We start from the raw sequence: 26,629 nt of genomic DNA, 5'->3' as shown, positions 1-26,629 counted from the left end.
AAACAAAAAACAAAAAAACCCCAAACAGAAAACTGACATTTGGGGAAAATACCATGATAGAAATGAAGACATGAAATATTAAAATCATTAGAACTCACAAAAAAGGCAGCAGCAGCGTTGTAAGGGAGAAGCTCCCGCTCAGCCACAGGGCCCTTAGAGTTTCAGCCAAGTTCTCATAGTGCCAGAGGCCAAAATAAATACCTCTTACATCCAATTCATTAAGATGATTACTGGTGTCCTATCGACTCAGTGTCTGTGGGGCATTATACAAATCCCAGACATGGAATCAGGCTAGATATCATAACCTCCATCTCCTGTTCCAAGGTGATTTTCAGAAATACTTGTTTAACAAAAAAATTTTTATTACTATATAATAAATGTACAAAACAACTTGCTTTTTGTCACAATTGCCCAAAACCCAGCTCTGCAAGAATATGACATCAAAAGGAATTTATGGGGGTGGTGCCTGTGGCTCAAGGAGTACGGTGCCAGCCCCATATACTGGAGGTGCAAGTTCAAACCTGGCCCCAGCCAAAAACTGCAACAACAACAAAAAACCGGGGAATTGTACAAACTCCATGAAACTGTGAACTACCTCAAACCAGTAGACTGCACCGGGTCTGACACAGTTGCTGTTTCTCTCAAAAATTAAAACATCCTGACTTGCTTGTACAACTGGCATGAAGCCTGGGGACCCATGTTTCAATACAAGCACCACTCCAAAGCCAAAACCATCTCCAAAAGAAAAGATACATAATGGTTTGGAATTGCTTTTAATTCCTTTATTACGTAAGTCGTTTCTTAGTGGTACAGACTCAAAGCCAGTCAGATGGGTATTATTTATAAGGCTAAAAGAGGGCAGTGCCTGTGGCTCAAAGGAGGAGGGCCCATATACTAGAGGTGGTGGGTTCAAACCCAGCGCTGGCCAAAAAACTGCAAAAATAAAAATTAAAAAATAAGGCTAAAAGAGAATGACTTAGAGATTTCAATTTCTAACAATAGCTACCACTAATTATAGAATCTTGTTATTCACCACAGCACTAACACCCTGAGAATTAGGAAACTGAGGCTTAGATATGGTATCTCTAACTTGTCAGAGTCAAAAGAAGTTCAGTTAGCAACTGAACTGGGCCTAATGCCAACATTTGGGACATTCCACCAAGCTGCCTCAATTTCTTAATTTACTAAATTAATCTCCACCCAACATAAGAGATTACTACAGAATCTCAACAATTTTGCACTATCAGATAAGAAAGACACTAGTTAATTTTTTTCTTTTTCTCCTGGGACAGAGTCTCAAGTTGTCGCCCTTGATAGAGTGCTGTAATGTCATAGCTCACAGCAACCTCCAACTCGGGCTCAAGCAATCTTCTTGTCTCAGTTTTTCTATTTTTAGTAGGGACAGGGTCTTGCCTTTTGCTCAGGCTGGTCTCCAACCTGTGAGCTCAAGCAATCCACCCTCCTCAGCCTCTCAGAGTGCTAGGATTCCAGTCGTGAGCCACTGCGCCCAGCCAGACACTAGCTAATTATTAAATGCAATGATACTCAAGCAGCAGGGTCATTCACCAGGAAAATCCATGAGCTATGCAGTCACTCAGAAACTAGCAAAGGAAAATCTGTTTACAATTTGCTAATCTTGGAACTCATAATACTCCCTGGAAGAGATTAACAATTAAAAAAAACCTTTTAAGTAAAAGATATTTAAATATTTATTTTTTAATTTTTTTGAGACAGGGCCTTGCTCTGTAACCCAGGCTAGAGTAGAGTAACATCATGGTAACTCACTGCAACCTCAAATACCTGGGCTCAAGCCATCCTCCCACCTCAGCCTCCTGAGTAGCGAGGAGGTTTGTGTCACCACCCCCAGCTAATTTTTCTTTCTTTTTCTTTTTTTTGTAGAGATGAGGGGAGTCTCACTCTTTTGTAGAGATGAGGGGTGCACATTCATGCTGGTCTTGAACTCCTGATCTCAGACAATCTTCCTGCCTCCACCTCCTGAAGTGCTAGGATTATAGGCGTGAGCCACCGCACCCGGCCAATATTCTGAGATTTTTCATTAATGCCAAAGAATAAAGTTGTGAGAAACATATTTATTCTTCAGTACTGTCCCTGTTTGCACTTTCATATTATATTAAATCTTAGTAACAGGAAAGATTTTATTTTGGATGGAACTACAGCTCAATTCTTTTACTTTAGAGACTGTAGGCCCATCCCAGGTGGCCCCACGTCTGCCCTGCATAACGACCACAGGCAGGGTCACTACTCAGGCACTTGGTCTAGGGAGAACAGCAGAACACTAACCGTCACTAACGCTGAGTGACTGTCAGGTTCTTGCGCAGCTAAGGCTGGTTTTGTGTAGGTAGAGCTTCCACACGTTGTGACTGGAGCCGCTGGTTAGTGAGCAGTGAGTCAGGCACAGAGTGTGGGAGGAAAGAGAGTGCCCTGGGGCAGCAGCCTGAAAGCGCATCAGTTAGGGTCCTCGCCCGGGGCCCTTCTTTTTTTCTCTACTTTATTTTTCTTTCTTTCCTTTTGAGACAGAGTCTTACTTTGTCAACCTCAGTAGAGTGCCAAACTTTTGAGCTTAAGTGATTCTCTTGCCTCAGCTTCCTGACTAGCTGGGACTACAAGCACCTGCCAAGGCACCCAGCTATTTTTTAGAGATAGGATCTCGCTCTTGCTCAGGCTGGTCTAAAACGTGAGCTCAGGCAATCTACCCACCTCGGCCTCCCAGAGTGCTAGGATTATAGGCATGAGCCACAGCGCCCAGCCTCCTGGGGCCCTTCTTAAAAGCAAATTTCTGACTTGGCAGGTCCCGGCTGGGACCCAGGATTCTGTATATTTCTAAGCTCTCCATTTGGTAACAATGTGTGATCAGAGGTAGGAACTGTCCCTGCTAGATGGGGCTAGCACAGGGAACAATTTGAACTTGTTTCCATTCCTAACTTACCACCCAACTGGACATGTCACCGTGAAGTGGAAAAGGACCAAAATGTTACTTAATTATGAGTCAACATAAAATAATGGCTGAATGTTTCAATTACAAACTAGAAAAATCCACCATTCCTGTGCTAAAATAAGAATTTTAATTTCCCTGAATACCCAATCCTTGGATTCCTCAGATTTCATTTCACTGTCTGCATAGGAAGGATAAATCAGATTGGGAGCAAAGTCCTGAGCATCCATACACAGTCCTGGGAACTTCAACCTTGAACTTGGAGAAACCGTAAAAGTCAGCTCCACCATTATCAACTCCACTTACCTTTGCAGTTTTATAACAGAGTCAAAACCAACAGTTTCCACAGGTTTGCTCCCGATTAAAACCACTTCCTCTTTTCTGTTTTCTTCTGGTCCATCTTCTAACGCATAGCGGTTCTTGACTGCGGTAAGAAAGTCTATTCCAAAATTTACCTTGTTGGGCCGAATAAAGGATCCGCCTGTTGGGTGGCTGGCAAAAGAGTAAAATGGAACACAGAAAATATCGCCCATTAATAAAGGTCATAAATGCAATGTTATAAACGGTTTCAAAAATTTCTACATACTGAAAAACCAAAATCACTATTAAAAAGACTTAATGTTTAAAGATAAATATATAACAATATGATCATAAAGGGTTTTGAGCTTATGCAAGCATGTAAAATCTGTATAGATAAACAGACAGGAGATACGGAATAGATATTTCACATTATAGAAAACAGAAGTATTAAATCCAAGGGGTAAAGATCTATCTTGTTAATGATTAAGAAATACAAATTTGGCTCAGCACCTGTAGCTCAAGTGGCTAGGGCACCAGCCACATACACCAGAGCTGGTGGGTTCAAATCCAGCCCCAGCCCGCCAAACAAAAATGGCAATTGCAACAAAAAATAGCCAGGCATTCTGACGGGCGCCTATAGTCCCAGCTACTTGGGAGGCTGAGGCAAGAGAATCGCTTAAGCCCAAGAGTTTGAGGTTGCTGTGAGGTGTGATGCCTCGGCACTCTACTCAGGGTGACAGCTTGAGACTCTTGTCTCAAAAAAAAAAAAAAAAAATTACAAATTCAAATAATGAAACTATTTTCAACAAAACTGGCAAAAAATATATAAAAAACATAAAACTCAAAGATTATAAGATTGGGTTTGTCTTGATTATATAATTATACTCTGTGTGGTATCCTGGAAGCTAATGAAAAAAGTGAATAACTGTGTCCAATCCTACAGCTAGATAAGGTAAGGTGATACCTAAGGCCTGGCCAATGAGTCTAGCAATATAAGAGTGACCCTTCCTAAAACTGGTCTGGGCCTGGCGTGGTGACTCACGCCTGTAATCCTAGCACTCTGAGAAGCCAAGGCTGGTGGATAGCTTGAGCTCACAAGTTCAAGACCAGCCTGAGCAAAAGTGAGACCCCCAGCTCTACTAAAAATAGAAAAACTGAGGCAAGAGGATCACTTGAGCCTGAGTTGGAGGTTGCTGTGAGCTATGACGTTACAGCACTCTAGCCAGGGTGACAGCTTGAGACACTGTCTTAAAAAAAAAAAAAAAGATTGGTCTGGATGGAACAGTGGGGCAAAGCCTGACGGGATGAGTCCCAGAGAGGGAGAGGACAGCAAGCACAGCCTACTCGCATCCCCAGGATTTTCACCAGAAGGGGAAGAAGAGAACAAGGATGAGGATACACGGGGTACACAGGTCAAAAGAGGAGATTTTTTTAAGATGGGGGAAAATATCTAACTTGTGTGCTTATGAAATCAATCCAATGGAGTGGGGGAAAATTGACAATGTGAGAAATTAAATTCTCTGTTGCAGCAAAATCCAGTTCTGAGATTCTACGTTCTGCTGTGATATCTCTGGAAAACTGACTACCATAAGCTGTTAAGAAAATATGATTATTTTAACCCTAGAAAACGCTCATATTGAAAAGAAAACAGTTCGGAGGCTGCATGTGGTGCTTGTAATCCTAGCACTATGGGGGGCTGAGGCAGGAGGATCCTTTGAGCTCAGGAATTTAAGACCAGTCTGAGCAAGAATGAAACCCTGTCTCTACTAAAAATAGAAAAATTAGCCAGGTGTTGTGGCGGGCACCTGTAGTCCTAGCTACTCAGGAAGATGAGGCAAGACATCATTTGAGCCCAAGAGTTTGAGGTCACTGTCAGCTACTATGACACCATGGCATTCTAGCCTGGGCTACAGAGTGAAACTCTGTCTGAAAAAAATTAATTATGGCTCAGCACCTATAGCTCAACCGGCTAAGGCGCCAGCCACATACACCTAAGGTGGCGGGTTCAAATCCCCAGCCCGGACCTGCCAAACAACAATGACGGCTGCAACCAAAAAATAGCTGGGCGTTGTGGTGGGCGCCTGTAGTCCCAGCTACTTGGGAGGCGGAGGCAGGAGACTTGCTTGAGCCCAGGAGTTGGAGGTTGCTGTGAGCTGTAATGCCACGGCACTCTACCCAGGGGGTCAGCTTGAGGCTCTGTCTCAAAAAAAAAAAAAAAAAAAATTAAAATAAATAATAAAAGAATGATCCAGAGGATTCTGAAGCAGGTGTGCCTTTGCCATGCTTGAAGAAAATCTGATCTAACTCAATTTCATTCTGTTAGGGATAGTGAACCAATGCAAAAGAGGTAAGTTTTTTGAAGATGAAATGAGTGAATTTTGCAGGAGAAAGAAATGTGAATTGTCATGACCAGAAAGTGAATTGTGACAGATTGTTTCCTCGCATAGATCCCAGCCTATAGGTTGCCTCTTAGGGAATGTGATTTTGCCTATGTTCCTATCAACAGCCTATTTCCCCCCAACCCCCCGAATTCAGACTCACCCAGTGACTTGTTTTTAACTAAGAAAGACTTCGCCTCAACAGATTTTGCAATTTCCATTTTCATCCTCTCAGAAGCCAAAGGAGAAAGCTTGAAGAGAAACTCAGGCCAGACTGTGATGAAAGCCCACAGGGAGAGAGAGAGACTGGCCTTATTGAGAAGAGACCCAAGGTCAAAAAAACAATACCCTGTCCTCAGTTGTGTAAGGTCATCTTGGATCCTCCAGCCAACAGACATGAAGCAGACAACTATCTCCACTGAGACCTGCTCAAATCCCTGAGACACAAGACCATAAGCCATGAAACAGTCATTTTAAGCCACTAAGTTTTAGGGTGGTTTGTCATGCAGCAATAGTTAACTGAAACAGATGAGGGAGGCTGGGCCCAGTGGCTCACACCTGTAATGCTAGCACTTTCAGAAGCTGAGATGGGAGGATCCCTTGAGCTCAGGAGCTCAAGGCCAACCTCAGCAAGAGTTTTCTAAAATAGAAAAACTAGCCAAGCATAGTGGCAGGCGCCCTTAGTCCCAGCTACTCGGAGGCTGAGGGAGGAGGATCACCTGAACCCAAGAGTTTGAAGTTGCTGTGAGCTATGGAGTCACAGTACTCTACCCAAGGCACAGAGTGAGACTGTCTCAAATACAAACAACACAGATGAGGGAAAGGTGGGTTGTTACTGTCACTAAGCCCTAATCAAAATCCCATATTTCTCTTAATTGTAAATTCAGGCACCAAACTAGAGCAGTATTCATGGTATTTTGTAACATCTGGAAATCACAGACGTGGCAGTGCCTGTGGCTCAGTGAGTAGGGCACCGGCCCCATATCCCGAGGGTGGTGGGTTCAAACCCAGCCCTGGCCAAACCGCAACAACAACAAAAAAAGCTGGGCATTGTGGTGGGCACCTGTAGTCCGAGCTACCGGGAGGCTGAGGAAAGAGAATCACCTAAGGCCAAGAGCTGGAGGTTACTGTGAGCTGTGATGCCATGGCACTCTACTGAGGGTGACAAAGTGAGAGACTGTCTCTAAAAAAAAAAGGAAATCACAGACATTTATATATCACATTATGCTTGTGATAAATATATTTTAAAAAATCACTTATTATTTTATGTCTGCCAAAAGGATCCATAGCACCAAAAAGAAAAAACCCTATTCTAGAGTATATTCTGCAATGGATTCGAATCTGAGATGGGCCATAAAGTAGGAATTTGGTACAAAAATGGTGGGACTTTCTACTCTAGGTATCAAATGGGATCCTACATGTGAATACCTATGACAATAAAAATAAATTACAAAAAGAAGAAATAGCACAGCAAGAGTACTAGTGAAAATAAAACACATATAGGGCCAGGTGAGGTGGCTCACGCCTGTAATCCCAGCACTCTGGGAACCCAAGGCACGTATTGCTTGAGCTCAGGAATTTGAGACTACCCTAAGCAAGACCAAGACCCTGTCTCTAAAAATAGCCTGGCATTGTGGTGGGTGCCTATACTCCCAGCTACTGAGGCAAGAGGATCGCTTGAGCTTAAGAGTTTGAGGTTGCTGTGAGCTACGATGACATTGCACTCTACTGAGGATGACAAAGTGAGAGTCTGTTTCAAAAAATAAAACATATATAAAAACTATAACACTGTCAATAAAATATTATGGTTTAAACAGAGGTGATTTTTTTTAAAGGAAACTTGTAATTATCTCCATTAATTTTCTATTGTGACATAAAAATAGATCTTATTTACTGACAATCAAATGTTATTAATGCTAAATATTTTACATTTAAGATGGTAAAATAAATCCCAAGACAATTTAGAATGTACTTTATATAATCTACACAAATGTGTACAAACAATTCAGTTTTGTAGCAAATAAACTCTATACTCTTTTTAGAATCTCGTATTTTTTTTTTAACATAGCCTTCATGTAACTTTCTTAGTTATTATGTCAAAACATTCATATTCTACTCATAGAAAGATTCACTTGTACCCTTGCAAGATGAACCACAGAAGTGAACCCTTGAATCCCTCTCCCTCCCCCCTCTCTCCCCTCCCTCCCCCCTCCCCATATCCTTAGGTTGTTTTTTGGTTTTTGCTTTCATATAAAAAGGTTTAAATTAGTTTCATAATAGGTGTGTGTACATTGGATACTTTTTCTTCCATTCCTGTGATACTTTGCTAAGAAGAACATTTTTTTAGAATCTCGTATTAATGAAATAGGTTTTAATTTATGAAATAGTAAGATCTGAAATTATAGTGAAATTAAAATTTCTAAGTGAAATGTAAATACGAAATAGCATTGGTTTTACTTAGTGGAGTAACATGAAGGGTAGAAGTAGAAACAGGAAATTTTCAAACACGTGATTTAAATGAAAAAATAAGTATGAGAGCTCAACAGGTACATTTATTTAATTTTTTTCCCTTTCCCAATCTCTGGCTGTGGGTCTCTGCTGGGCCCAGCTGTTGCTTTGGTGCCCAGATGCTTCAAAGCATTATTTAAAATGTGTGGGTCCCCATGAAACCTTACTATACAGAAGTTTACCAGGAGATCTGGATTGGAAGGGGGTTGATGAGCTTCATTGTTTATAAAATCAGGAGTGCTGATAAAAGTAGTAAAGCTTTGGAAGCCCCTGCACCTGCTCATGGTCATCACTAACCAGCCTCACTTGGAATGCACAAGAGATGCACCATCAGTCTGCCCATATTGCTGAGCAAGCTGTGTCACATGGGAACACGGACTGTCCATGTGTACTTGTGTAAGTACCATGTATTCATGGCATGAATAAATATGTCTGTGAGATGCACCAAAATATATATATATTTATTTCATTTTTTTAGACTGATTCTCACTCTGTCTCACAGCAACTTCAAATTCCGGGGTTCAAGAAATTCTCTTGTGGGTGGCACCTGTGACTCAAAGGACTAGGGCACCGGCCCCATATACCAGAGGTGGTGGATTCAAACCTGGCACTGGCCAAAAACTGCAAATAAATAAATAAATACATAAAAATAAATAAAACACTTTTAAAAAGAAATCCTCTTGCCTCAGCCTCCTGAGTAGCTGAGACTACAGGCATGCACCACCATGGCTGGTTAGTTTTTTTTGTTTGTTTTCTTTTTTTTTTTATTGAATCATAGATGTGTACATTAATGCAGTCATAGGGTACGGTGTGCTGGTGTTTTTTAGTAGAGACTTAGGTTTCACTCTTACTCAGATTGGTCACAAACTCCTGAGCTCAAGCAATCCACCCACCTCATCCTCCCATAGTACTAAGGTTATGGGTGTGAGCCACTGCGCCTGGCCTCAACATTTGTAAGGAAAATAAACGAAAAAAATAACAATGTAAAACACAAATACCATAGTTTGCATTTTGTCCTAAATTTACACTTTTTAAAACAGTGGTAATAAGTCAAAAGAGATCTTTATTACTATTGAGTTTAGTTGCAAACAGATAAAAAGGAAGTTAGGAATGGTGTTACCTTGCTGCAAAATGAATGCTATGCCCTTTATGCCCTTTACAGATCAAAGGCTAACACCAGGGCAGGCACAATAACTAATGCCTGTAGTCCCATCTAGCACTTTGGGAGGCCGAGGCAGGAGGATTACTAGAAGCCAGGAGTTTGAGACCAGCCTGAGCAATATAGTGAGACCCCCTTGGCCAGGTGCAGTGGCTTATGCCTGTAATCCTAACACTCAGGGAAGCCAAGGTGGGCGGATGGCTGGAGCTCACAGGTTCGAGACCAGCTGGAGCCGGAACAAGATCCTGCCTCTAAAAACAGCCAGGCGTTGTGGCGGGTGCCTGTAGTCCCAACTACTCAGAAGGCTGAGGCAAGAGGATCTCTTGAGCCCAAGAATTTAAGATTGCTGTGAGCTATAATGCCAGTACTCTACCAAGGGCAACAAAGCGAGACTATGTCTCAGCAAAAAAAAAAAAAAAAAAAGAAAGAAAGAAATATATAATGAGACCTCCATCTCTACAGAAAGTAGAAAAAATTAGCCAGGTGTAGGGATATGCTGGAGACCCAGTTAATTGGGAGGCTGAAGCAGGAGGATAATGTAAATATGTAAGTTTGAGGCTGCAGTAAGCTATGATGATGCCCAGGGAACAGAGCAAGATCTTATCTCTAAAACAAAGTTGACAGCAACAATGTTTTCTGGAACATTCTTAGCAGGTTTCCCAGAAAAACAAAATAGCCTCTACAAATAATGAAAAATGCTAATTAAATGGATGACCATCAATAACAACAAATCTACAAAAGATAAACTGTCATAATTTACATAGACCCCACTGAGATTCTAGATTAAGAGGCTGCATCCAGGCTGGGAGTGGTGACTCATGCTGTCATCCCAGCACTTTAGGAGGCCAAGGTAAGAATACTGCTTAAAGTCAGGAGTTCAAGACAAGCCTAGGCAACATGCCAAGACCCCATCACGACAAAATATTAGCTGGGTGTGGTAACGTGCGCCTAAAGTCCCCACTACTCAGGCAGGGAGATTCCTTGAGCCCAAGAATTAGAGGCTATAGTAAGTTTTGAGTCCACCAGAGGTGCTTCAGCCTGGGGGACAGGGCAAGACTCTGTCTCTCAAAAAAAAAAAAAAAAAGTGGTTACATCCAAACACTGAAATCTGAATTCTATATAAAGAGAAAAATACTTGTGGGGGGATAAGAACCCAGGGAGGAGAGCCCAAAAATGTTTCTCTTGGAAGCAAGTGGCTTGTTCCTTCTTCTACCCAACAATTACAGATGTTGCGAGCAAAAAAATCAACATGCTGACCATGACCCTTGTAAAAACAGGAGGTGCTCAAAAGGCCTAGTTATTTTTTTTTTTTTTTGAGACAGAGCCTCAAGCTGTCCCCCTGGGTAGAGTGCCCTGGCATTACAGCTCACAGCAATCTCCAACTCCTGGGCTCAAGCGAGTCTCTTGCCTCCGCCTCCCAAGTAGCTGGGACCACAGGCGCCCGCCACAACGCCTGGCTATTTTGGGGTTGCAGCCGTCATTGTTGTTTGGCGGGTCCGGGCTGGGGATTCGAACCCGCCACCTTAGGTGTACATGGCTGGCGCCTTAGCCGGTTGAGCTATAGGCGCCGAGCCAAAAGGCCTAGTTATTAAGATTCAATCTTCCTGATATCCCCCAGAAAACAGCCAGATAACGTTCAGGATACCCAGTCAAATGTGAAGCAAATCTTTTTTATGTGGTTTGAACCCACCACCTCCAGCATATGGGGCCAGCACCCTACTCCTTTGAGTCACAGGCGCTGCTCTGAAGCAAATCATTTTTTAGTATGTCAGGTGCATGCCCCATTCTTATACTAAAAAATGACTGGTTGTTTATTTTAAATCCAAATTCTAGCGTGCATCTGGTATCTTTATTTGCTGAAACTGGCAACACTATTCAAAGGTAAAAGATCCCCAAGAGATTGCTAAATTCCCATCATAGTAGGCCTCTTTTTTTTTATTTTTGGAAAACAAGTATCACCAGTTTGAACTACTCAACACCAGTTTGAAACTAGGAAATTGCTAACAGACTCACATGAGAAAAAAAATCTCAAATTCAAGAAGAGAGGCTGGGCACGGTGCTCATGCCTGTAATCCTAGCACTCTTAGAGGCCAAGGCAGGTGGACTGCATGAGTTCACAGGTCGGAGACCAGCCTGAGCAGGAGTGAGACCTTGTCTCTAAGGACAGCCAGGCATTGTGGCAGGTACCTGTAGTCCTAACTACTTGAGAGAATCACTTGAGCCCAGGAGTTTGAGGTTGCTGTGAGCTATGACGCCACAGCACTCCATGAAGGGTGACAAAGTGAGACTCTGTCTCAAAAAAAAAATTCAAAAAGTAGGGGGAGAGAGTTCAGTAGGTTTCCACCCAATGTGTACAATATGTGGTTACATGGCATGTGCCCTGGGTGCAGGATATAGCTACAACTCTGACTTTAACCTTTCATGTACAAACTGTATAACCTAATAGTTTACACTCTCATATTAATCTGAAATTTTAAATAAAAGTAATGGCCCCTTCATACGCCTTTCCTTCTCTTGACTTGTCGGCATTTAACTATGCTGACCACTTGTCCTGAAAGAGCTTCAACACTGATTTCATGACACTCCTCTTCAGACTCCGTACCTAATTACATTTAGCAGCTGGTCCTTCTTACTCTCCCCTGTAACTTTTGGCCTCTGTCCTTTTCTTTGAAACAGACTCTCAGGCGGTGCCTGTCACTCAGTGAGTAGGGTGCTGGCCCCATATACCAAGGGTGGTGGGTTTGAACCCAGCCTCGGCCAAACTGTAACAAAAAATAGACAGGCATTGTGGCGGGCGCCTGTAGTCCCAGCTACTCAGGCGATTCTCTTGCCTCAGCCTCCCAAGACCAGGAGTTGGAGGTTGCTGTGAACTGTGATGCTATAGCACTCTACAGAGGGCGATAAAGTGAGACTCTGTCTGAAAAAAGAAAAAAAAAGAAAAGAAAAAAAATAGACTCTCACTTTGTCACCCTTGGTAAAGTGATATGGCATCACAGCTCACAGCAACCTCAAAGTCCTGGGCTTAAGCGATTCTGTTACCTCAGGCCCCTGAGTAGATGGGACTACAGGTGCCTACCATAACACCCAGCTATTTTTAGAGAGGAAGTCTCACTGTGGCTTAGGTTAGTCTCAAACCTGTGAGCTCAGGTAATCCACCCACTTTGACCTCCCCAGTGCTGGGATTACAGGCGTGAGCCACCATGCACGGACCCGGCCTCTGTACTTTAAATAACAATGTCTCTTGGCTCGGTGCCGTGGTTCAGTGGTTAGGGCACAGCCACATACACTGAGGCAGGCGGGTTTGAACCCAACCCAGGCCTGCTAAACAACAACGACAACTGAAACAACAACAACAAAAACCTCCGGGCATTCTGGTGGGCACCTGTAGTCTCAGCTCCTTGGGAGGCTGAGGCAAGAGAATAGCTTAAGCATAAGAGTTTGAGGTTGCTGTCAGCTGTGATGCCACAGCACTCTAATGAGGGCAACATAGTAAGGCTCTGTCTCCAAAAAAAAAAAAAAAAAAAATGTCTCTCACAGCTCTGGCCCATGCCTTGTCCTCAGTCCTGTAATCTCATCACTCTCATGGCTTCAACTATCAATCTTCTAGCCAAGCACAGTGGCTGATGCCTGTAATCCAGCATTTTGGGAGGCTAAAGTGGGAGGGTTGCCTGAGGCCAGCAGTTTGAGACCTGAGCAACACAGCAAGACCTGTCCACTGACATTCCACTGACTTGGAAGAAATAGACTTGACTGGCAATCCGTCTTATTTAGCAATGGAAGTTCATTCTGCAGCCCGCCATGAATGGTTTCAAAGCCCTCCTTCACCTTTCCTTTTTTTTTTTTCTTTTTTTGCAGTTTTTGGCCGGGGCTGGGTTTGAACCCACCATCTCCGGCACATGGGGCCAGCGCCCTACCCCTTGGAGCCACAGGCACCGCCCCCTTCACTAAGAGCTGCAGGGATGCTCTCATAGACACCTAGGTTCAACTTGCCTTTCTTTCCATCATGCTTGATGTACTGAGTAGGGGATGAACCCTCAGGACACTTGCAGTTTTGTACCCTGCCAATTTCTTGGTAATATTTGCCCTTGTGACAAATCAGAAAGTCCTATGCACGTCATTTTCCAAAGCCCATACTTCCTCATGCTTATCATCTTCGGCTTCTCCCTCTACTTCAAAACCCTCCAGAAACAAGTTTGATGCAGCATTTTTCACATTATACACTGTCATTTGACATGGGGAGATGGCAATGACTTGCCTTCTAGAGCCTTTTTAAAAATCTTTGGAGCATTGTTCAAGTTGGTCTACTCATATTCATCTTTTATGATTAGTTCTCCTTTATTCACGCTTTGTTCCCTACTCTGGACTGCCTTTTTACTGCTCTGTCTCTACACAGTTAGGAGACTGCCTGGAGTGATTCTTCTGCACTCGAGTGTGACTGCTGGGTGCTGGGGTGGTATCAGGAGATGGCCCTTCTCAGTGGCGCTGGCATCACACTGAATGCTTTTCCACGGCACTCTTTCTGGTTGGGGCTTAGGATGCAGGTGCTGGAAAAGGCTAACGTGTCCATTTCCTCTGCTGTCCAGCACTGTGAACAGAGTCTGGACACTATGTCCTCTCTGATGCCAAGTACTGAAGTTAGATTCCATTCACTAGTGCTGAAGAAAAGTAACATTTTTTTTTTTTTTGAGACAAAGTCTAGGTTGCCCTCAGTAGAGTGCTGTGACATCACAGCTCACAGCAACCTCAAACTTTTGGGCACATTGATTGTCTTGCCTCAGCCTCCCAAGTAGCTGGGACTACAGGCGTCTACCACAATGCCTGGCTGTTTTTTTAGAGATGGGGTCTTGCTCTTGCTCAGGCTGTTCTAGAACCCCTGAGCTCAGGCAATCCACCCACCTGAGCCTCCCAAGTGCTGGGATTACAGGCGTGAGCCACAGCACCTGGCCCATTTTAAAATTTCCAACCAGAGAAAAATTATCATTATTTGGCAACAGAACCATTCAAATAAAAGCTGAATGGGCAGAACACTGACCCACATAATTCTGGTTAGAGCATACTCAACAGTTTAGGTTGAAAGACAAAAACTAGAAATTTCTCTGCTGTCCAGGGACAAGGCAGAGAGGACTTCAAGGTTAGTTACCATATTTAAACCCCTCAGCTCCCCAAAAGACAAGCAGTAGAGAACAGAAGCACCTGGGAAAGACACTGATGACTGGTGCACAGCCACAAATCTCTGACAAACCTGCTGTGAATGTCGATTATACAAACCGGTCACTCTGTCACAAAGCAGAGTTGAGGGGCCTGTGTTAAGCACTTGGGCACACAACATTGCTCCAAGAATTAAATTTGCACCAACTCCGCCACTGAAACTGCCTGTTGTATGTAACCTGACACCAATTTCATCTAACAGCTGCTGGACAACCTGCCGCGACTCTCAGACTAATTTTATACACCGCCATCACTCATCAGGCAGAAACTGCCAACTCCCCAAAGTCCCACTAGTGCTCATAATCTTTTTCTAAAACAGCATCTAATATTTCTCCTTTTTATATGCTCTACAACCTTCTCTTTGTTCTTCACATAATGAAGACACCTGATCTGTGTGTACGATCTGAATTTCAATTCTTGCTTCCCAAATAAAACGTTAATTTTAGAGATTCATCTCTATATTTTAATTTGACTTTGACACTGTAAACCACTATTAATTAATAGTGTTATAAATATTCATTATGAATAATAATACCTCAGGAAGTTACTATATTTGCCTTAGGCCTTATGAGTATAGAAAAGACCCATTAGAAACTAAAGAGTGACAGGAAACCATGAGAACTCGTGTTCAGAGCGGCCATCAAGGTGATCTGGTCCCCTCTCTAATCCTCTTCTTCAGAGCTGCACTGAATAGTCAAGAAAAGAAAAAAAAATCCACCATACTTTTAGAGATCTACAATGAGAAAGAGCCTACAGCTTGAATTTAGCTCACCTCTGGCTTCTCATGCCATACCCACAACCACCACTTTATCAGGTACTCAGAGAAAGATGAATAATACCTGCTATCACCACTTCAACAAGAGTAAAGAACACTGATGAAACACTGTAAACAAACTGTAAAGTAGTTTATTCCCTGACTAAAAGCCCATTCTCTCTATGTTCTTCTTAAGATCATTATTATGGAGGCAGGGCGAGGTGGCTCACGCCTGTAATCCTAGCACTCTGGGGGCCGAGGGTGGATTGCCTGAGCTTACAGGTTCCAGACCAGCCTCAGCCAGAGTGAGACCCCCTCTTTAAAAATAGCTGAGTGTTGTGGCAGGTACCTGTAGCCCCAGGTACTTGGGAGACTGAGGCAAGAGAATCTCATGAGCCCAAGAGTTTAAGGTTGCTGTGAGCTATGACACACATAGCTCTACCAAGGGTGACAAAGTGAGATTCTGTCTCAAAAAAAAAAAAAAAAAAAAAAAAAAGATTATTACAGCAGAGGCTAGACCCTGGCAAATGTAATTCTGTGTTATACTAGTTTTATGAGATCAATGTAAGCTGAACTGGTTAGGGGGAAAAATATATTAGGCTGGGCCTTGAAACCTACATTGTCTATTCCAAAGTTATACCCTAGAGAAGATGAACCTAGCTAAGCCTGAACAGCAGAATACCATCACTACCAACCTGTGATACTGGGGAGATTCAAGAAGCTGAGCTCAGGCCAGAATGGTGGCTCACACCTGTAATCCCAACACCTTGGAAGGCTGGAGGAGGATTGCTTGAGGCCAGGAGTTCAAGACCAGCTTGAGGAACATAGTGAGATCCTGTCACTATAAAAAATATAAAAATTAACTGGGCATGGTATCACACACATGTAATTCCAGCTACTTAGGAGACTTAAGGCAGGAGGACTGTTTGAACACTAGAGTTTGAGTTTGCCGTGAGCTATGCTGATTCTACTCTGCTCTCTATCCGGCAACAGAGTGAGACTGTATCTCGAAAAAATATAAAATGGACTGGGTACAGTTACTCAAGCCTATAATCCTAGCACTCTGGGAAGCTGAGGCAAGAAGACTGCTTGAGTTCAAGAATAGCCTGAGCAAGGGAAAAACCCCATCTCTGCAAAAAGTAGAAAAAACTAAGGGGCATTGTGATGCATGCCTATAGTCCCAGCTACCGTGTTTCCCCAAAAATAAGACACTGTCTTTTATTTATTTTTTCTCAAGAAGACACACTAGGGCTTATTTTCAGGGGATGTCTTATTTTTATCAAGTATAATACAACAATCTACCTTTATTCAAATACAGTTAAGTCATCTTTGGAGCTGACGTTGTTAGTGGGGCTGGTGCTAGTGATGCCTGAACTCCTTTCCTCTAGCCATTGGCATGTGCGCAATAGGATGCCTGTGACCACGGTTACCACACACGCACCTGCGCAAGTGTGAACAGCTCAGAGAAAGGAGCTGTGGCAGATAAAAGGTATTCCAGTCTTCCTTACCACTCCGCTCTGAAATGCAGGGCGTGGCTATGCAGATATGCTCCATAGCCAGGCCTATCACTAGGTCTTATTACTGGGGTAGGGCTTATATTTAACAAATGCATAGAAATCCTGCTAAGGCTTATTTTTTGGGTAGGTCTTATTTTCGGGGAAACAGTACTCAGGAGGCTGAGGCAGGATGATTATTTGAACCCAGGAGTTTGAGGTTGGTGTGAGCTATGACAGCATAGCACTCTACCCAGGACAACAGAATGAGACTCTGCCACAAAAATAAACAAACAAACAAATGAATAAGATAAAATAAATGAGCTGAGTTCACCAAATATCCCACTCAGTAATTCCTAATATTCTTTGCATAAAGAAAAAATAACTTTTATAAGATTTATATGTCAAAGTGCTTAACTACATTGTTAAATGCAATACATTTGATATTAAGACCTATTTTAAAGAGATGGGGATGCTAGTTCTGTTACAATATGGCAACTTTTTTTTTCTTTCTTTTTTTTTGGCCAGGGCTGGGTTTGAACCAACCACCTCTGGCATATGGGGCTGGCACCTTACTCCTGGAGTCACAGGCGCCGCCCTAATATGACAACTTTTGATTCAGATTTTGCTTATTTATACCACCATTTTGCCACTTACCTTTTTCATAAACATATTTACAAGAAAATTTCTCAGCTGGACACAGTGGCCTATGCCTGTAATCCTAGCACTCTGGGAGGCTGAGGCAGGTGGATTGCTTGAGCTCACAGGTTCACGACCAGCCTAAGCAAACATCGAGACCTCGTCTCTAATAAAAATAGAAAAACTGAAACAAGAGGATAGCTTGAGCCCAAGAGTTGAAGGATTGTGACTGTATCTGAGTTCTTACCCCTGGAGGAGCTCCTTACTTTGTTAAGTCTTACAGTGCAGTCATGCCTAAACATTTACATATTGAAATGTGTATTATCTTATAGATTACTTTTATTGCATGGGCATTTGGTTGACTTCAAAAAATTATATGGACAGGTAGTGTTATCTCTGAATTCCCTTTCCAGATATGTAAGGGGAGGGGGTACAAAGACAGCCTTGGGTCTGAGATGGTAGAGAAGCATTGCTTTACACTTCAGGAATTTAACTTGTCCATTATAGCAGTTAACTCTTATAGTTCTACTAATTAGAGCACAACTTCAACTAATAAACATTATTCCAATATACGTTTTTTTCCCTTTGAGACAGAGTTTCACTATGTCACCCTAGGTAGAGTGCTGTGGCCTCATAGCTCACAGCAACCTCAAACTCTTGGGCTCAAGTGATCCTCCTGCCTCTGCTTCCGGAGTAGCTGGGACTACGGGCATTCGCCATCTCTATTTTTAGAGATGGGGTTTTGCTCTTGTTCAGGCTGGTCTTCAACTCCTAAGCTCAAGTGGTCCACCAGACTCAAATACAGTCACATACTGCATAATGTACAAAGAAAAAATATTTCTGTACAGCTGTACAATATGCTTGAGTCCTTAGCTAAGTGTTACTACAAAAAAGTAAATTAAAAAAAAGTCAAAAAATTGAAAAGTTCATAAAGTAAAATATTATAGTAAACTAAGGTTTATTATTGAAGAAAAATATTTTTTATAAATTTAGGGCAGCCTAAGTGTGCAGTGATTGTAACGTCCACATCCTCAGTGTGCAGTGATTATAACGTCCACAGTGGTGCACAGTGACATCCTAAGTGCGCAGTGATTATAACATCCACAGTGGTGCACAGTGATGTCCTCAGTGTGCAGCGATTATAACGTCCACAGTGGTGCACAGTGACGTCTTAAGTGTGCAGTGATTATAACGTCTATAGTGGTGCAGAGTGACGTCCTAAGTGTGCAGTGATTATAACGTCCACAGTGGTGCACAGTGACGTCCTAAGTGTGCAGTGATTATAACGTCTACAGTGGTGCACAGTGACGTCCTAAGTGTGCAGTGATTATAACGTCTACAGTGGTGCACAGTGATGTCCTCAGTGTGCAGTGATTATAACGTCCACAGTGGTCCACAGTGACGTCCTCAGTGTGCAGTGATTATAACGTCCACAGTGGTGCACAGTGACGTCCTAAGTGTGCAGTGATTATAATGTCTACAGTGGTGCACAGTGATGTCCTCAGTGTGCAGTTATTATAACATCCACAGTGGTGCAGAGTGACGTCCTCAGTGTGTAGTGATTATAACATCTATAGTGGTGCACAGTAAGATCCTAGGTGTGCAGTGATTATAATGTCTACAGTGGTGCACAGTGATGTCCTAAGTGTGCAGTGATGATAACATCTACAGTGGTGCACAGTGACGTCCTCAGTGTGCAGTGATTATAACGTCCACAGTGGTGCAGAGTGACGTCCTCAGTGTGCAGTGATTATAACGTCCACAGTGGTGCACAGTGACGTCCTAAGTGTGCAGTGATTATAACGTCCACAGTGGTGCACAGTGACGTCCTAAGTGTGCAGTGATTATAACGTCTATAGTGGTGAACAGTGACGTCCTCAGTGTGCAGTGATTTTAACATCCACAGTTGTGCACAGTGATTTTAACATCCACAGTTGTGCACAGTGACGTCCTAAGTGTACAGTGATGATAAAGTCTACAGTGGTGTACAGTAAGATCCTAGGTGTGCAGTGATTATAACGTCTACAGTGGTGCACAGTGACGTCCTAGGCCTTCAGTCACTCACTGAGCGCTCGCTCCACTCACAGTACCATTTTTATTTTTTATATCATACTTTTACTATACCTTTTCTAGGTTTAGGTATATTTAGATGCACAAATACTTTGTGTTACAACCGCCTACAGTATTGAGTCCAGTAACACGCTGTGCAGGTGTGCAGCCTCAGATACAGGCTGTACGAGACAGACAGCCTGGGCCTGCTGTAGGCTGTGCCATTTAGGTTTGTGTAAGTACATTCCGTGATGCTTGCACCACAACAAAAGAACCTAAGGATGCATTTCTCAGAACACATCTCCTGTGCTAAGCAATGCATGACTATGTTTAGTCCGTGCCCCTGAACCAAGGTCTCCTCTCTCTACTTGAGAGCAAATCCCATTTTAACCAGGAATTGCAGCAACTGATTTTCCACTCAGAGTTACCAAGACTTTGAAAATATCACTGTATCCAGAGACCATTAAGGACCATGTGATCATCAACAATCTGGGCAAGCTTTTAGAAGAGGAGGTTAAGGTCTGGGTGAGTGAGGTTAAGGTCTGGGTGAGTGAAGGATCTGTGGGCCTGGCTAAGAAATTTCTATTAACTTACCTCCCTCAACTCATAACCTGTTCCCTTCGTCCATCACTCACTCTTGATGGATTTATAGCTGTTCCTATTCCATTTCCGCCAACATGACTGGCCTCTTAAGAACCTGCTGATTCACCTTCTATCCTGACTTTCTAAAATTATGGAATGGTAAATCAGGAGACATGTTTTGCTATAATCTAACTCTGACCTTCATTTTAAAGTTTAGTAAATTTGGTCTTGTTCAGAAATTGAAGACTATTAAAAGAAAATCTGATGTCCTAACTCCCTGGTCAGTACTGTGTTCACTATACCACACTTCAGGAAAAAACAGCTTACTGGAAAGAGATCCTTTAGATCAATGGTTCTCAGCCTGTGGGTCACGACCCACAGGAACTGTATTAAAGGGTTGCTCCATTAGGCAGGTTGAGAACCACTGCTTTAGATAAACTGAAAGATAAGGAAAAACCAACAATAACAAAAAAGTTTAAAAGACAGGCTCTGCCTGAGGTCTCCCCATCAGTTTCATGAAATTTCTCCCTTTTCAGTTTCATGAAATTTCTCTGACATGAGGCACTCAAAAATATTGGTAAGAAAAAAACATTGGTAGAAATGCAGTATAACATGTAACTCTCCCCATGACAAGAACTTTTTATTTAGTGTGGCTCAACATTCTACAATTCAGATGTTCTGTATTTTGTGTGTAATCAATTCTTTCTTATTGGACATGTGGGCTATTTTTCTTTTCTATTATTCACTTTAATGGATTATGAATTGTTAATCAATTAGAAAGGATTACATCCACCCAATTAAAAAACCGTCCAAAACAAATGCTGGCCATGTACACCGAGGCTGGTGGGTTCAAATCCAGCTTGGGCGAGGTAAACAACAATGACAACTCCAACCAAAAAATAAGCCCAAGAGTTTGAGGTTGCTGTCAGCTGCGATGCCATAGCACTCTAACAAGGGCAAAAGCTTGAGACTCTGTCTCAAAAAAAAAAAAAAAAAAAAAAACCCAGAAAATAATCCCACTTACATAGTTTAGTCTAACTTTCTTTTTTCTTTTCCTTTTTTCTTCCAGGTTTTTTTGGCCAGGACTGAGCTTGAACCCACCACCTCCAACATATGGGGCCGGCACCCTACTCCTTGAACCACAGGTGCAGGTGCCACCCTCTTTTTTTTCTTTTATTTTTTGAGATAGAGTTTCACTTTGTCACCCTCATTAGAGTGTGATGGCATCACAGCTCACCAGCAACCTCAAACTCCTGGACTCAAATGATTCTCTTGCCTCACCCTCCCAAGTAGCTAGGACTATAGGCACCCACAATGCCTGGCTAAAAAAGGGGCAAGGTTTCACTTTGGCTCAGGCTGGTCTCAAACTTGTGAGCTCAGGCAATCCACCTGCCTTGGCCTCCCAAGTGCTGGGATTATAGGTTTAAGCCACCGTGCCTGGCCTGCTAACATTTTTTTTTTTTTTTGGAGACAGTTTCACTATGTCACCCTCGGTAGAGTGCTGTTGTGTCATAGCTCACAGCAACCTCAAAATCTTGGGCTAAAGTGATTCTCTTGCCTCAGCCTCCCAAGTAGTTGTGACTACAGGTGCCCACCACAACACTTGGCTATTTTTCTGTTGCAGCTGTCGTTGTTTAGCAGGCCCAGGCTGGGATCAAATCTATCTGGCTGGCACCCTAACCACTGAGCTATGGGTATTGAGCCTAACATTTTTTTTTTAAAGGGAAACTTGGCCAAGCACAGTGGTTCACACTTGTAATCCCTACACGATAGGAGGCTGAGGCAGGAGGTGGCCAGGAGCTCCACACCAGCCTGGGCCACATAGCAACTCCCCATCTCTATAAAAAATGTTTTATAAATAAGCCTAGTGGTCAGGTGTTGTGGTTCGTGCTTATAATCCTAGCCCTCTGGGAGGCTGAGGAGGCTGGATTGCTTGAGCTTAGACATTCAAGACCAGACTGAACAAGAGTTAGACTGTCTCTACTAAAAGTAGAAAAATTAGGCTGGGCAAAGTGGCTCATGCCTTTAATCCTATCACTCTGGGATGCCGAGGCAGGAAGACTGCCTGAGTTCACAGGTTCGAGACCAGCCTGAGCAAGACCTCATCTTTAAAAATAGCCAGGCATTGTGGCAGGCACCTGTACTCCTAGCTACTTGGGAGACCGAAGCAAAAGGATCACTTGAACCCAGGGTTTGAGGTTGGTGTGAGCTATGATGCCACAGCACTTTACCAAGGGCTACAAAGTGAGACTCTGTCTCAAAAAATAAATAAAATAAAATAAAAGTAGAAAAATTAGCTGGGCATGGTAGCACAGGTCTATATTCCCAACTGCATGGGAGGCTGAGACAAAAGGATCGCTTGAGCCCAGGAGTTTGATATGTGAACTATGACACCATAGCACTCTACTGAGGGCACCAGAATGAGACCCTGTCTCCAAAAAAAAAAAAAAAAAAACAGGCCAGGCAGAGTGACTCACCCGTGGTGTCTTAGCTCCTAGGCAGGGCAAGGGAAGAGGATCACTTGAACCCATGAATTTAGAGATTACAGTGAGCTTGCACCACCACACTTCAGCCGGAGCAATTAAGAATCTCTCTCTTGGCTGGGCGCAGTGACTCACACCTGTAATCCTGGCACTCTGGGAAGCCGAGGTGGGAAGATTGCTTGGGCTCAGGAGTTCAAGATCAGCTTGAGCAAGAGCGAGACCCCTTCTTACTTAAAATAGAAAAACTGAAGCAAGAGGGTTCCTTGAGCCCAAGAGTTTTAGCTTGTTGTGAGCTATATGTGGCCTTCTACCCAGGGCTAAGAATAAAAGAAAACAGAACCTCTGTATTGAAAAAAGGAGGAGGGGAGACTCTACAAACGGTGATTAAGCCACACGTCAAAGAACTTCCTTTTCAGAACATACCCAATTCTACTTATAACTACCCCATGAGCCAGACATGTCTACCTCTCCACCCCTCTTTATTCAACTGTACAATATTATCTTGACTAAATGACCATAGCAATTCATAATGAAAAGTTACCTGCATTTAAAATACGCAGTCCCTTTGTGGCTCCCATCATGCTTTCCTCTCTCAGGATTGTCCCACTCTACTCCTAACCAGCATCCTAGCAGAACAAGGAAAACAGAATGAATCACAAATGATGACAGAGGTAAGGGTCCACTCTTCTTGCTGCAAGCAAAGGAAATTTGTTGTGAATGCCACATCACAGACACTACCGGGGGAGGAGTCACTGCTGTGAACAAAGGAGTTAACACCTTACACTTGGGATTTCAAGCAGCAAACACAGTAGCATATTTGGGTCAAAAAGTCAACTGCAGAAAATAAGAATGACTAAAATCATAGAGCATGCTAAACACAGATGAACCTTGAGGATATTATGCTCAGTAAAATAAGTCACCACAGAAGGACAAAGACTGGATAATTCTACTTACGTGAAGTTCCTAGAGTAGTCACTACTAAAAATAATTAAGACTGTAATTTTTGGCTCGGCGCCTATAGCTCAACCGGCTAAGGCGCCAGCCACGTACACCTAAGGTGGCGGGTTCGAATCCCCAGCCCGGACCCGCCAAACAACAATGATGGCTGCAACCAAAAAAAAAATAGCCAGGTGTTGTGGCGGGCACCTGTGGTCCCAGCTACTTGGGAGGCGGAGGCAGGAGACTCGCTTGAGCCCAGGAGTTGGAGGTTGCTGTGAGCTGTAATGCCACGGCACTCTGCCCAGGGGGACAGCTTGAGGCTCTGTCTCAAAAAAAAAAAAAAAAAAAAAAAAGACTGTAATTTTTTACATTATGTATATTTTGTCACAATTAAAAAATTTAAAAGTGAGGCCAGGCTCGGTGGCTAAAGCCTGTAATCCTGAGCTCACGAGTTCGAGACCAGCCTGATCTACAACGAGACCCCATCTCTAAAAACTTCTGGGCTCAAAGGATCCTTTTGCTTCAGTTTTTCTATTTATAGTAAGATGGGGTCTCGCTCTTGCTCAGGCTCTGAGGCTAGTCTTGGGTTGTGGCAGGGGCCTATAGTCCCAGCAACTGTGGAGGCTGAGGCAAGAGAAGTGCTTGAGCACAAGACTTTGAGGTTGCTGTGAGCTATGACACTAGACACTCTACTGAGGGTAACAAAGAGATTCTGTCTCAAAAAAAAAAAAATTTAAAAGTGGTTAAAATTGCAAATTATTATTATTATTTTTGAGACAAGAGTCTCAAGCTGTTGCCCTGGGTAGAGTGCAGTGGCTTCATAGCTCACAGCAACCTCAGACAATTGGGCTTAAGTGATTCTCATGCCTCAGCCTCCTGAGTAGGTGGGACTACAAGCACTCTCCACAACACCTGGCTATTTTTTTGTTGCAGTTGTCATTGTTGTTTAGCAAGTCTGGCTGAATTCAAACCTACCAGCCCCAGTGCATGTGGCTGGCACCCTAATGGCTGAGTTACAAGAGCCAAGCCAAAATTGCAAATTTTATATTATATATGTAACCATAAGACAAATTTTAAAAAAGGAAGGCAAAAATGCAATTTAAGCAAAGAAAAACTAATAGGGATGATCTTCAAAGAAAAAGAAAATATTCCAAAGAGAAGACTACTGGTGTATATGAAAGAAAAAAGTAAACATGTAGGCTTGGCACCCGCAGCTCAGCAGTTAGGGAGCTGGCCACATACACCGGGGCTGATGGGTTCGAACCCAGCCTAAGCCTGCTAAATAAACAAACAAGAAAAATGATAGCCGAGTGTTGTGGTGGGTGCCTGAAATCCCAGCTACAAGGGAGGCTGACACAAGAGAATCGCTGGAGCCCAGGAGTTTAAGGTTGCTGTGAGCTGTGACGCCACAGCACTGTACTAAAGGCAAAATAGTGAGAATCTGTCTCAAAAAAAAAAAAAAAAGGAAACATATGGATAAATAAAAGTAAAATGGACAATATAAAGTTATAATAATACCAATTCTTTGGGTTTAAAATATACATAGGCTGGGTGTGGTAGTGCATACCTATAATTCTAGAACTTTGGGAGGCTCAGCTTGAGGACAAGAGTTTGAGACCAATCTGATATACACATCAAGACCTCACCTCAAAAAAAAAAAAACTTTTTTTTGAGACAGAGTCTTACTTTATCGCCCCAGGTAGAGTACCCTGGCATCATAGCTCATAGCAACTTCTAACTCTTAGGCTCAAGCAATTCTCTTGCCTGAGCCTTCCTAGTAGCTGAGACTACAGGCACCTGCCACAATGCCTGGCTATTTTTAGAGATAGGGTCTCATTCTAGCTGAGGCTGGTCTCAAACTCATGAGCTCAGGCAATCCACCCACCTTGGCCTCCCAGAGTGCTGGGATTACAAATGTGAGCCACCGTGCCCAGCCCCTACAAAAACAGAGTCTCACTACATTGCCCTTAGTAGAGTGCCATGGCATCCAGCTCACAGCAATGTCAAACTCTTGGGCTTATGCAATTCTTTTGCTTTAGCCTTCCAAGTAGCTGGGACTACAGGCGCCCACCACAACGCCCAGCTATTTTTTGGTTGCAGTTGTCATTGTTGTTTAGCAGGCCCAGGCCGGGCTTGAACCTGCCGGACTCAGTGTATGTGGCCGGTACCCTACTCACTGAGCTACGGGCACTAAGCCTACAAAGTTTTTTTAAAAAATTAACTGGGCTTGTTGGCTATGCCTGTATCCCCAGTCACTCAAGAGGTTGAGGCAGGAGGATCACTTGTGCCTGTGCGTTCAAGGCTGCAGTGAGCTATGATGACACCACTGCACTCCAGCCTGGATAACAGAGCAAGATGCTGCCTCCAAAAAACTAAATAAAACAAAATATGCATAGAGTAAAATATCCAACATATGAGTTAGGAAGAAGACAAAATTAAAGTGCTCAAGTCTTCTAAGGTGCTTGCATGGGTCAAGAAAGAGGTATACTTACTAATTTTTATTAGTTTTTAGTCATAAGAAAAGCGTATTTTAACCTCTAGATTAACCACTAAATAATAAAAAAGGGGTTGGGCACAGTGGCTCCCATCTGTAATCCTAGCACTGTGGGAAGCTGAGACAAGAGGACTACTTCAGAACAGAAGCTGGTGATCAACCTGAGCAAAGGCATAACCCTATCTCTGCAAAAAAGAGGGAAATTAACTAGGTATGGTGGCAAACTCCTGGCTTCTAGAGAGGATGATGCAGGAAGATTCCTTGACCCCAAGGGTTTTAGGCTACAGTGAGCTGTGATGACACCTCTGCATTCCAGCCCAGGCAACAGAGCGGACCCCATCTTTAAAAAAATATTAAATTAATAATAATAAAGGAATAACTACCAAATTAATAGAGAGGAAAAATAAAAATAATCAGTTACACAAGGAAAAGAAAGCAAAAAGAACAGAACATCATCAAGACAAACAGAAATCACGGTAGCGCCTGTAGCTCAGTGGGTAGGGCATTGGCCACATACACAGGAGCTGGCGGGTTCAAATCCAGCCCAGGCCTACTAAACAACAAAGACAACTGCAACCAAAAATAGCCAGGCATTGTGGGGGGCACCTGTAGTCCCGGCTACTTGGGAGGCTGAGACAAGATAATTACTTAAGCCCAGGAGTCTGAGGTTGCTATGAGCTGCGACACCAC

General features: G+C 43.1%; 1 protein-coding gene and 1 pseudogene across 1 annotated transcript in view; one reads left to right on the top strand and one right to left on the bottom strand.

Annotated features, from left to right (window-relative positions):
• TBCE (tubulin folding cofactor E) overlaps nt 1-26,629 on the bottom strand; it is a 76,346-nt gene that overhangs the window by 25,122 nt on the left and 24,595 nt on the right. The window contains exons 3-4 of the mRNA XM_012809912.2: nt 23,048-23,132; nt 3,260-3,445 (exon numbers count right to left, since the gene is read on the bottom strand). Coding sequence (XP_012665366.2) covers nt 3,260-3,445; nt 23,048-23,132 — 271 coding nt within the window. The remainder of the gene's footprint in view (nt 1-3,259; nt 3,446-23,047; nt 23,133-26,629) is intronic.
• LOC100966390 lies at nt 8,259-8,435 on the top strand (annotated as a pseudogene).

The sequence above is a fragment of the Otolemur garnettii genome, unplaced genomic scaffold (assembly GCF_000181295.1).
Source record: "Otolemur garnettii isolate 467f Iridium unplaced genomic scaffold, OtoGar3 scaffold00116, whole genome shotgun sequence".
Lineage (NCBI taxonomy): Eukaryota > Metazoa > Chordata > Mammalia > Primates > Galagidae > Otolemur > Otolemur garnettii.
The sequence above is the reverse complement of the archived record's forward strand: the minus strand, read 5'-3'. Positions and strand labels throughout refer to the sequence as shown.